This window comes from Bison bison, unplaced genomic scaffold (assembly GCF_000754665.1).
Source record: "Bison bison bison isolate TAMUID 2011002044 unplaced genomic scaffold, Bison_UMD1.0 scf7180017864498, whole genome shotgun sequence".
NCBI lineage: Eukaryota > Metazoa > Chordata > Mammalia > Artiodactyla > Bovidae > Bison > Bison bison.
In genome coordinates this window covers 5,741,911-5,754,116 of record NW_011495057.1, presented here as the reverse complement: position 1 = coordinate 5,754,116, position 12,206 = coordinate 5,741,911, and the positions used below count along the sequence as shown (strand labels likewise).

At 41.2% G+C, this 12,206-nt stretch overlaps 1 protein-coding gene across 5 annotated transcripts in view; it reads left to right on the top strand.

Annotated features, from left to right (window-relative positions):
• Positions 1-12,206, top strand: part of KCTD1 (potassium channel tetramerization domain containing 1) — a 213,526-nt gene that overhangs the window by 181,283 nt on the left and 20,037 nt on the right. For all 5 annotated transcript variants that reach the window (XM_010828945.1, XM_010828947.1, XM_010828946.1 and 2 more), the window contains exon 3: positions 8,047-8,191. In XM_010828945.1, coding sequence (XP_010827247.1) covers positions 8,047-8,191 — 145 coding nt within the window. The remainder of the gene's footprint in view (positions 1-8,046; positions 8,192-12,206) is intronic.

Genomic DNA, 12,206 nt, shown 5'->3' with positions numbered 1-12,206 from the left:
TAAAAATATGCAAAAATAGAATATGAAATGAAGACCCCGGCATTTCAAAAGGTTTCTGGTATCAACCCAGCATTTCTCTTCCCTTCCATCTGTTCTACTTCCCTCCTCTCCCATCCCAACAGAAAGGAGGAAAGGGGACCCTTTGGTTCCAGTGCTGATTTTTCTTAAAAAAAAAAAAAAAAAAAAAGGCTTTTAAAATTTATTTGGCTCCACGGGGTCTTAAGAAGTTTTGGCACGCAGGATCTTCAACATTTGTTCCGGAATGGGAACTCAGTTGCTACATGTGGGATCTAGTTCTCTGACCAGGGATCGAACCTGGGCCCCCCCGCACTGGGAGCTCAGAGACTTAGCCACTGGCCCACCAGGGAAGTTCCAGTGCTGATTTTTCTCTGCTTTTCTTTCCTTCCCTGCTGTTCCAAGTCTAGGTTCCACTGCAGGGACAGCTTCCTAAACATCTCTCATTCATGTACGCACACCTGCAAACACAGACACTCACTCCCACACATACACTTACACATCTGCACAAGCACACACCTTCCCCCAGCCCTCTATCTCATTTGCTGTCTTCCTTAGGTATCAAATATTAGGACAGAAGCTTGGTTGAACCCAGGTCTCCTGCACTGCAGGCAGATTCTTTACCAGATGAGCCACAAGGGAAGCCCAGGAATACTGGAGTGGGTAGCCTATCCCTTCTCCAGCGGATCTTCCCGACCCAGGTATCAAAACACGGTCTCCTGCGTTGCAGGTGGATTCCTTACCAAGTGTGAGCTATCAGGGAACTTGGGTTAGTAGGCTCGAAAAAGTATGAAGCCACAGTGCTTCTGAAAACAAAATCATTCAATAGAAAAAGGCTGTAAATCAGATTTTTTAAAAAAGTAATATCCTACTGATTGGTGGACTCGTCACAGATTGTGTTTCTATTTTGCTGCTTCTTCATCCTCTGTGCTTTTCTAGTTTTTAACAATGAGTAGTTATTGCTTTTATAATTTAAAAATATCCACCAAAAGCAATGCTCAAGAGGTCACTTGGATATTGCCTGTGAAACGGTTCACCAGCAAAATAAATCTGGACCGAAAACTAAAGGAAACATTTTCCTAAAGTTCAGACCATATATTCCATGGCTTGGAAGCCCAGAGGTGGAGAAGAAAAGGCTTTTCTTGGCAAAGGAGAGCCGAGTGGGTGAAAGGTTCCACAACCCGTGTCCTGCCTTTTCTCACCATCTTTATCCCTCCGTGTGTCTTTGGCACTTAGCTCTCAACCCCACCCCTGGGTAGGGTCTTCTCCACCCTCCCTGAGCAAGTTAATCCTAGCATGGGCACTGCCCACAGGCCCTTGTCCTACGCCTCCCTCCCTTGTAATTACCATGTGTGCACCAGCTCCTCCGAAGAGTTGAAAGGATTAACCTGCTTGCCTCTGGTAAAGTAGGGCCAGGTGCTGCGTTGCCTGCCATGGTGCTTCACATGGCATGGGGTCAGACCGCACAAGGACCTCTGGGCGGATGGAGCTCAGAAGAGTTGGAAGCATCTCCAAGCTAAATTTCTTTAGCTGTAAAGTGACCATTCCCACAGGGGGATTGGCAGAATTAAATAGGGGCACCGCACATAATGGGACGCAAGAACTCAAGGTAAACGGAGTTGAAATACGCCATTTCAGGTATACGCCTCAACCTGGAAGAAGTTTTCGTTGTCCTAAGTATCTTGACTTTCCTATCTATTCTTATGCCCCTATTATGGAATAGTTGTACCAACAGTTTGAAAGTAACCTCTGAAGTCTTGGGGTGTTTTAGTTCGGTTTGTTTTGGTTTGGTTCAGCTTCCCTGAGCTTCAACTTTTTCTCAGCTGTTAAGTAAATGATAGCTTCCCCACAAAGCTGGTAATAATCAAGCTTTCTTGAGATAACATGCAACACTAGCAAAGTCTTACTGAACTGTATAAAAACTGCATTTCCCATTGGATGTTGTTCATTTGTTTTCTTCTTGCTTGTTCTAGGGGGTTTTTTTGTTTGTTTGTTTGTTTTTTTAATTAGAAATGAAAAAGAGGTATATTTAGTGGTCAAGAACACAGGCTTTAGAATGAGACCTAGGTTGGAGCCTGAGCCAAGTGATGGCCATTGTGGGCTCAGTGTTCTCATCTGTGAAATGGGAATAATATGGTCACCTTATAGGATCATTGTAAGAATGAAATGAAATAAAGCCCATAAAGCAGGCAGCTCCTTCTTTGGCACCTAATAATATTCAATCAATAATAACTAGCAGGTGTCCTCATAGACTTGAATGTGACCATCCTCTGCCCATCCCCACCCCAGCATGGTAGGTCTGCCAACTCTGTCTGGCCAACTGTGCATCCTTGAGTCATTTCTCCATTTGTAAAATGGGAGGTTGATCTAGGTCATGCTGGTGATCCTTAACCTCTAAAAATGTTGGTGGCTAATTAAGAAAACGTGCTGTGACAGTTCAGGGTGACAGAATGACCAACTTGAGATTATTTCAAATTGACGACATTGACTTGCTCCTCTTTAGTCTCTCTGCTCATCTGCCTTTGCACTGGTTCCCAACTCAGCAGTTCATTAAACTTCCTTGGGGAGCGTTTTAAGAGATGCAAATGCTTGGGGTCTAAACCCTGAGCAATAATTATATCAGAATATCTGGCACTGGGCATCTGTATTCTTTAAAAGGTCCCTATGTAATTCCACTGTGCAACCAGGGTTAAGAAGCACCACTCTATACAAATGACATAGTCAAAAACAAGGGAAAGGAGACAGGACTTGGATAAACTGCAAGCTGCCTCTGTGGGGAGATGTGATCTCAGAGATAGTGTTTTGATTTTCTCACTTCTAAATTTGCTCTTTTCCTAAACATTGCTGAGAGCATAGCCTGACATCAGTCCCCATCGCCCTCCGCCCTCCACACCAAACCCAAACTCCTTGACCTGCTTACACAGCTCTTCCTGGTCTGACTTCTGCTGCCCGTCTCATTTTTCAGTTGGCCTGTCTCTATGCCCTAGTGGAGAGTAATCATATGGCAGCGTTTTTTTTTTTTTGTCCACCTTCAAGCCTTTGTATCTTCCCTACACCTGTCTTTTCTTATCTAATCTTAGCTCCCACCTCTGTACCAGCTTCTGCTTATCATTCAGGCTCTCCTGTGAACTTTCTTTTTCTTCCCTGTGTACTCCCACAGCCCACTCTGCATACCCACTGCATACTCAGTCACACCACTTGATCTGCATTCCCAGCCCCACAGACTGTTAAATTCCATGAAAGTCGTTTTCCCTCAAGAGTGTGGTTTATTCACCACTGCATTCCCTGTATTTCACATGATCAGGTTGAGTGAGTATTGGTGGAAAGAATGAACAAATAACTGAGTGACTATACAATTAAAAAAAAATTCTTTTTTTTTTTTTTGACCATGCAGCATGGCATGTGGGATGTATAGTTTCTTAACCAAGGGTTGAACCCATGCTGCCTGCAGTGGAAGTGGGAGGTCTTAACTTACTGGACCGCCAGGGAATTCCCAGGAAAGCAAAATTCTTGAGGAACTGAGTCACAGTTAAATTAAAGAACCTAAGTCTTATAAATGATTGAATACACAAGAAAAAAGAAATTCTTAGTGACTAATATTCACACTAAGCCAGGTCTCTTTCATTTAAGACCATTCTTTAATGCCGAGGAGAAGGGGAGCCACAGTGAGGAAGCAGACTAACTTTTCACCAAAAGGAACTTAATTTCCTTGGTGGTTGGGCTGCATTATTTGCGGCATAGAGTAACCAACAGAGTTCTAACTCTAAAAAGCAAGAAAGAGGAGCACATTTGAATGTCTATTAATGTGTATTTTAAGTGAACCTTTATAAGCCTCTACTCATTGCAACCTGTAACCTCTGTTCATGGAATTCTCCAGACAAGTATACTGGAGTGGGTTGCCATTTCCTCCTCCAGGGAATCTTCCTGACCCAGGAATTGAACTTGGGCCTCCTGCATTGCAGGCAGATTCTTTACCGTCTGAGCCACCAGGGAAGCCCAATCCTCTAGTTAATGAGTTATTTGTACATAAAAATGATAGGATGCTTACAATTTACTTTAAAAATCCCAGAGCGGGGAGAGGGACTCAGAGAGGTACAGGTGAAATAAGACTGAACAAGAACTGATAGCTTTAGAAGCTGGATGGACACATGGGAGTTCATTATCCTATTTTCCCTGCTTTGGCATACAGGGAAACTGTCCAAAACAGAATGTTAAAAAATAAATGTCAAAAGAGTAAAACTGTGGGAGGAAGTTTTTCTCAGTATTGCCACTTGGTTCAGTGAGTGGTTTTTTTTTTTAAAAGGCAGTCATACATCATCTGGAGCCAGCCTGGTCTTGGTCAGTTGAAAAACAGGAATGTTCTCCAAGGCTGGTAAACTGTAATCAGGTCCACAGCGTTTTCAGGCACCAGAGTTTACAAGTCACAACTGTTGATCTGTAACTCCATTCATGTGTCCACAAGAAATATAGCCTGTGTCGGTGTTCCCCTCTATTTGCTTAGCCAAACAATGCTTTTCCACAACACATTCAACCTCGAAACCAATGCAGGACCCCAGTTTACGATCGCTGGCACCACCCTGCCCTTCCGCATTGTTTTCACCAATTCAAAACCTTCCTCCTTTTAAAGGTAGCAAAAATCAGCCCAGTGTTTCCTTTTATGACTTGTAACATTTGTTGACTCAAACGCAGGGACTCTTTCTTTTCTGAGGGGCCTTTCACTGCAGCCAGGAATGTGCATGCATTGACGCGGCCATGAGCTCTTCCTTCCGAGCCTGCCATCCCCCTCCTCTGGGCTCCCACGTCAACCATGCTGCTTCCGCCTTTGGTACAGGAGGCGGGGAGGGTTTTCCCACCAATTTCAGGCCACTCCCTCCCCGCCTTTGGGTCCGCAGAGTGCGCCCTCCCTTGCCTGGAGCAAGCTGGAAGAGAAGGTGCAGGCCTTCCTAACCCGCCCTCGGGACAGCTCCATGGTGGGGTTTCTAGTCTGCCAAGTAGAATCCTGTTCTTCCTCCCAGCTTCTTCTCCCACTGCCTCGCCCAAGGGCCACAGCCACCTTCCTGTCCCCTTGCTGAGTCTCCTTTCAGACTTCCCTCCTCTTGCCTTTGCATCTTTTGCTATTTCCGCTAAATCAGATGTAAAGGTGCTTCTTACTGCAGCTGTTCAGTTTCTTGTTATCTGCTGGTGGTAGGGTGTTTGTTTTGACAGTATCTTAAAAACCACTTCAGTTCAGTTCAGTTCAGTCGCTCAGTCGTGTCTGACTCTGCGACCCCATGAACAGCAGCACGCCAGGCCTCCCTGTCCATCACCAACTCCCGGAGTTCACTCAAACTCACGTCCATCGAGTCGGTGATGCCATCCGGCCATCTCATCCTCTGTCGCCCGTTCTCCTTCTGCTCCCAATCCCTCCCAGCATCAGAGTCTTTTCCAATGAGTCAGCTCTTCGCATGAGGTGGTCCAAGTACTGGAGTTTCAGATTTAGCATCATTCCTTCCAAAGAACACCCAGGACTGATCTCCTTTAGAATGGACTGGTTGGATCTCCTTGCCACTTAACATGACACTTTTCTCCTATCTTGGGAAGTTCTGTAACAATACACCTCAGCCATGATTGTTCCTTTTACTCCTTTAAACCCTGTACCCTAAACTGCCCTCAGGCTTCAAAGAGCTGTTTCCCTAGAAATTTTTATTTGCTGTTTTGTGGTACCTTCTTTTGCTGTCTTTTTGAGCATGCCACGACCCCTTTTGATTTTTTTCAAAAACCCCGAGAAAAGGGGTAATTTTATAAAAGAATAGAGATGTAGAGAAGTTGATTCGCTCAGATTACAGCTAGTAACTGGCCAAGCCTCATTCCTCTCCTCTTTCAGTCACTCTTTTACTCATTCACTCCATGAAGATTTATTTATTTGATCACTTTCTGTGCTGGCTCACTTCCAAGCCTAGATTTTGAAAATGAGCTTTTAAAAATTAAAAGCCTGGGATTTATTTAAGAATAAAATATTTACTTTTCATCTCATTAGTAAAGTGACTTGTGATCATTGATATTAATTTATCTCAGGCCACAAAAATAATCAGTGTACACGTTTGGATTTCATTATAAAACTCTTGCCAAACAAATCTAAGATAGACTTGAAATCTCTAGACCTAAAGTGTTCATTCAGTAGTGGTAATTCTTTTCATTCCAGTCATTGTAGGGAGGCCCCTTTAAGATCAAACAGACTGTACCCAACTCCCCCAGTGCTACTTAACTAGTTGGGCAAGTTACGCATCATTTTGAGCCTATTTCTTCATCTTTAAAAGGAGGATAATGGGTTTGTTACATAAAGTGCTTAGATGAGGGCAAGGTATATAGAAAGCAGTTAATAAATATAGCTCCCTTTTCTTCCACTGTCAACTGTAAATTTATCATTACCAGTGAAAAGTAGAATGTTTTAATAACAGGCAAACAAGTCTCATTGTTTCCCATCCTGCACCAGACTGTCCTGAAAATGCTATAAATAAGTGACTAAGGGTGTTTTAGTTTTACTGCTTCTTCTTTACATAATCTACCATTTGATTGATGTGTTTATAAGAAATGAATGACAAGGTAGCATGCAAGGTAGAATCCTTGGATGACTGTAACCTACACCCTACATGATCACCCTTAATTCATGGAAAGTTGAATGAAAACAGTAGTTGAGAAAAATATATTGGGTTTTAAGGATACCATCTGACTCAATAGTTGCTTTCTTCTTTGCACCTATTACCTTCAGGTAGGACAGGAGTTATCTAATTATCTTTAAAGGATTGTTATTGAAGCACATTCACAAGTCTTTCTTGGGGGAGAGGGGAGCAGCGTTCCTATTTGTTGGTTTGTTTGCTGTATTTTAAGAGGGATGGAATTATCAACTTATCATTACATCTGTCCCACTTCAAAAATAAGACTAGGAAATGTATGATTCCAAAATCATCATCAGAGCAATAAAATGGTGTTCCAAATCAGAGAGAGACTTGTTATGAGTTCCACAAAAATCTTTTCTTAAAAAATGGAACCATTTTCCTGCCTACGCTTTTAATGAAAGTCAAATGTACCTCTTGGCAAAGAAAGAGATTTCAAGTGTGTAAATTCTATTTTCTGATACAGGATATTTATTTTTCATTAGCCAACCCTCTAGTTGTTCATAGTATAGATGTGACCATTTTCTATTAACTGAGTGTATACTAAAGTGTATAGGTTCAGCCTGCCTTAAAGAGATGAATGATATTGGATACAAAATGCTCTAACTATAGCACACTTTTCAAATGTTAACTGTAAACAGGAAACACATATTATGGATTCCTGTTTTTAAAAATTACCCGTTGCCACTTACGTTCCAGAACTAGGTCATATTTTTTGGGTGGTCAAATGTTTATATTTTATAATGATTCCTGGCTGTTACAAATGATTTTTGCTGAGACCTAGGAAACTAGACTGCACATTGTTAATGAAAAACATATACTCTTAGATGAGTGATATTCTCAGAGATTCATTTTTATAATTAAATGTAGATGTTAGCATATAGACATTGCTTTACTTTTAGAAAATATGGGACTTATAGGTAGGGAAAGCTCAGAAAACAGATTTCTTAAAAACAAAAATGCACTTTTTTTTGTAGACTCTGTTTAAAATACACTTGGGAGCAATCACACTTTTTTTTTTTAATGGCAGAAAAGGTTGTTTTAAGTAACACAGAGGGAAAGACATGATCTTCCATTACAGTGACAGCACTTAGCCCTAATCACCATGTCAGGAACATCTTCTTTACAGGTAAAAGACATTGAATAATAGAATTTACTTGAGAAAGGCTGTGACTATTCTGAATTGTCTGGTCTTGAGATATTTATCAAGCAGGGGCCAGTACTTCTCAGCGAACCATAACTACTTAGTGGGTGATTTTCCCTGACTGCCATCTTCAGAAGTGCTGCCTTTGACGGTGACACAGAACAGTAGCTTTCCATCTTAGTGGCCGAACGATTGATTCTAATTGTCTTCACTGTTCCCTCTTTCCTACCGCAGAATCGGAAGACTTTTTGATGGTACAGAGCCCATTGTTTTGGACAGTCTCAAACAGCACTATTTCATTGACAGAGACGGACAGATGTTCAGATATATCTTGAATTTTCTACGAACATCAAAACTCCTCATTCCTGATGATTTCAAGGTGAGGGATTCATATTAAATTAACAACAGCCTAAATATGTGCTTTTTTTTTTTTAATGTGCTCCCCAAAATATTTCTAGCTCTACATTTTTAACATACACCAACTTTAATGGCATCAGAGGTTTCTGACATGGTTATACCGTCTTTGTGGAATAAAGTATACAGTCATTGACGTTTACGGTCAAAAGAGGGTGGCTTTTATGTGAAGAATAGAATTACAATCCATTTTAATACATTGAAAATGAGTTGATTATATTCAAAGGTTATCTCTGATAAGTCTTAGGTAGAGAATAAAAGGAAACCTCTTTAGCTTAATAAAGACTTTTTCTCCCAGAAATTTAAAGCAAGCATTATGCTTACCAGTAAAATTTTAGAGTTGTTCCCTTTCAAAATTACTAACAAGTGTTAGACTTAGTCCTACAAGGTGCTGGAAACTCTAAGCAGTGAAATTAGACAACAAAAAGAAATAGAAAGGATTAATATTAGAAGGGAATATATAAAAATGTTATCTTTGCAGCTCCTTAATACTTCTCTGAATAGAAGATTCTAAAGAATCAACTAAATATCATTAAAACTAATAAAGAACTCATTACAGCATCCATATTCAAGATCCCAATATACTGCAATTGATAGCTTACTGATAGACTACCAAAGCCAATCATAAAATGTTATGGGAAAATATACCACTTACAGTAGCAACAAAAATTATAACACCCAGGAATAAACTTAAGAAATATGCAGAGTCTGATTAAGAAAACTATAAATCTCTACATGCAAGTTTAAAACAAGAATTGAATAAATGAAGGGACATTCGTGTTCTTGGATGGGAAGCCTCAATATTGTTGAGATGTCAGCTATGCTCAGACTATCTTATACATTCAGTGCAAACCCACTTAAGTCATAGATTTTTTCAGTGAAATTTGACCCATTTATAAAATTTGTGTAGAAGAAAAAAGAAGCTTAAGAATAGCTTAAAAAGTGATATTATACAGCAGAAACCAACACAATATTTTAAAGCAGTTATCCTCCAATTTAAAAAAAAGAATAGCTAAAAAATGTTTGGTGGTGATAGAAATGTGTCATATCAGACATCACAGCATACTACAGTGATACAGTGATAAGAAAGTGTGATCCTAATAGATGCTAAAATACACATATAGATCAATGGGAAAAAACAGGATTGGGGGAGAGATGTGTGTGTATGTTGGAATTTGATATATTGTCAATGTGGTATTTCAAATTGGTGGGAAATGAAAAGAATAGTCAGTAATTGGCACTGAGACAGCTGAAACCAAGACCTTTGGAAAAAATGTAAAGCCAGAGCCCTGTCTGTATCATAAGTTCATAAAAATTCCAGGGATAAACATAAAAAGTAAAGCTATCAAAGTATTAGAGGAAAATAAAAAGAGATTCCACAAAAGTATAATTGTTAGGCAGAGAAGACCTACTTGAGCAAAACTTAACTACACAGAAGGCATCCTTAAAAAAAGAAAAAAAATTGCTAATTTAAAGACACTATATACAAATAAAACACAAGTGTCAGATGAGAAATATTTACAGTGAAAAATTAATATCCATCGTAAAAGAGCTCCTTAACATCTACAATATTCTGGCCACCTGATGTGAAGAACTGACTCATTGGAAAAGACCCTGATGCTGGGAAAGATTGAAGGCAGGAGAAGGGGACAACAGAGGATGGGATGGTTGGATGGCATCACCCACTCAAAAGACTTGAGTTTGAGCCAACTCTGGGAGTTGGTGATGGACAGGGAGGCCTGGAGTCCACGGGGTCACAAAGAGTCAGACACAACTGAGCAAGTGAACTGAACTGAAACATCTACAAGAAACATGGAAACAACCCAATGGAAAACATTTAAAAATATAAACAAGTTTCTCAAAAGAATAGAAATTGCCACTAAATGTTTGAAAATATGGTCAATCTCTTTAGTATCAAAGAAGCAGAACTTAAATATATATCAGATTGGCAAATCTGGCAAAACTTTATATCAGGTTGGCAAAAATTTAAAATGTTGGTAATATATGGTATTGAGGAACAGTGTGGTTGGGAGTGAAAACTATTAAATATTTTTGGAAGACAATTTAGTGGTAGTGCTGTGTGCTTATTCACTCAGTCGTATCCGACTCATTACAACCCCATGGACTAAAGCCTGCCAACCTCCTCTGTTTATGGTGATTCTCCAGGCAAGAATACTGGAGTGGGTTGCCATGCCCTCCTCCAGGGGAATATTCCCAATGCAAGGATCAAACCCAGGTCTGTCTCATTGCAGGTGGATTCTTGCAATCCAGGGAAGCCCAAGATATAGTATTGAGGAACAGTGTGGTTGGGAGTGAAAACTATTAAATACTTCTGGAGGACAATTCAGTGGTAGTTTCAAAATCTTTAAATTATAGATGTCTATTCATTTCTAGAAGTAACACATAAATATTCAGATATATGTACTTAGAATGTTTAACAATTCCATGTCTATTCATTTATTTCTAGAAATAACATAAATATTCAAAGATACATGTACATAGAACATTTACTATAGTTATATTTGTTATAGCAAAACTGGACACAATCAAAAATGCTTAACAATGGCAGATGGTTACAAAATATTATAGAATATTCATACTATGGATTAGTTGATATGTGGGGGGAAAACAAGATTTTATTCAATGAAAATATTAAGTTGTAGACTATGTATAGTATGTTTCTATTCATGTAAAAATTATGCATATATATGTGTAAATAGAAAAAGACCTAGAAGTGCCAAGTCATGTCCAACTCTGTGCAACCCCATGGACTGTATCCCTTCAGGCTCCTCTGTCCATGGGATTCTTCAGGCAAGAATACTGGAGTGGGTTGCCATTTCCTCCTCCCGGGATCTTTCTGATCCAGGGATCGAACCCGGGTCTCTTTCATCTCCTGCACTGGCAGGCAGGTTCTTTACCACTGCACCAAAAGAAGAATAGATCTTAAAATTAACAGGGATCTGAGGGGCCTCTCATCCACCCTCTCCTTCAGGACTTTGAACAGTGGGCCTGTGCCAGGCATGATTAGCCACATGGGAAAGAGTATAGAAGAGTCATGTCATGTACACATGTCGCTTCCATGAGAACAATATACACTTGGCAGAAAACTAAGAGTAATAACTGCAGTGAGCATGTAGAGCTCCCTGCAGCCCTGGAATGAGTTGGAGGAATTCTCTTGGCCCTGCTGCTCCCCAGCCAGTGGCAGTTCCTGGGAACCTTCCAGAGCCGGCCTCTCTTGGTGTTGAGCCCAGTTCCAGCGTTTACAGATGTGGGAAGTTGGTTTGTGCAACGTGGCTCCTAAATGAAAGTTGGCAGCTTTATCAGTGATGGTCTCTTCCAACTCGGAAAGGAAACTGTCTTGCGGATCTGTAATATGGCGCCTTACTAGGCAGTTTTCAAGGGTGCTCTTCACTGTATACATGCTTCTCTCCGCGTGCCCTTTCCTGCCAGCCCACGAGTCTTCCTTTTTTTTTTTTTTGTGGGGGCGCTGGCCATGAGTCATGCAGGATCTTACCTCTCCAACCAGAGATCGAACCCACAGCCCCTGCATTGGAAGGTGAAATCTTAACCACTGGATCACCAGGGAGGTCCCCAGGGGGCAAGTCTTCTGTCTCCAGCACTCAGCCTAGAGCTGGGGACTCAACCTGCTTAGACCAAGCAGAGCCAGCCAGTAGATGGTAGACAGCAGGCCCCATGCTTCCGGGCCTACCAGCTGCAGAGTTGAACATCACCACCCACTTCCCACACCAGCTGCCACGGAAGAAGGTCAAAGAAAGAGGAAGAAAGTGAGGGCTGCTGCTAGAAAGCAGGCAGAGGCCCCCTGTGGAGATGCACCTAAGTGAAGGGAGGAGTGGGGGAGGGGAGAGGCGGCTGCGGTGGGGGGCGGACAGTGGGGGTTGGGGGTGACCCCCTCTCTGCAGACCCAGAGCCCCAGGTGGCAGGCGTTAGGGCTGGTAGAGCAACTTGGGCCAGTAGAGAAA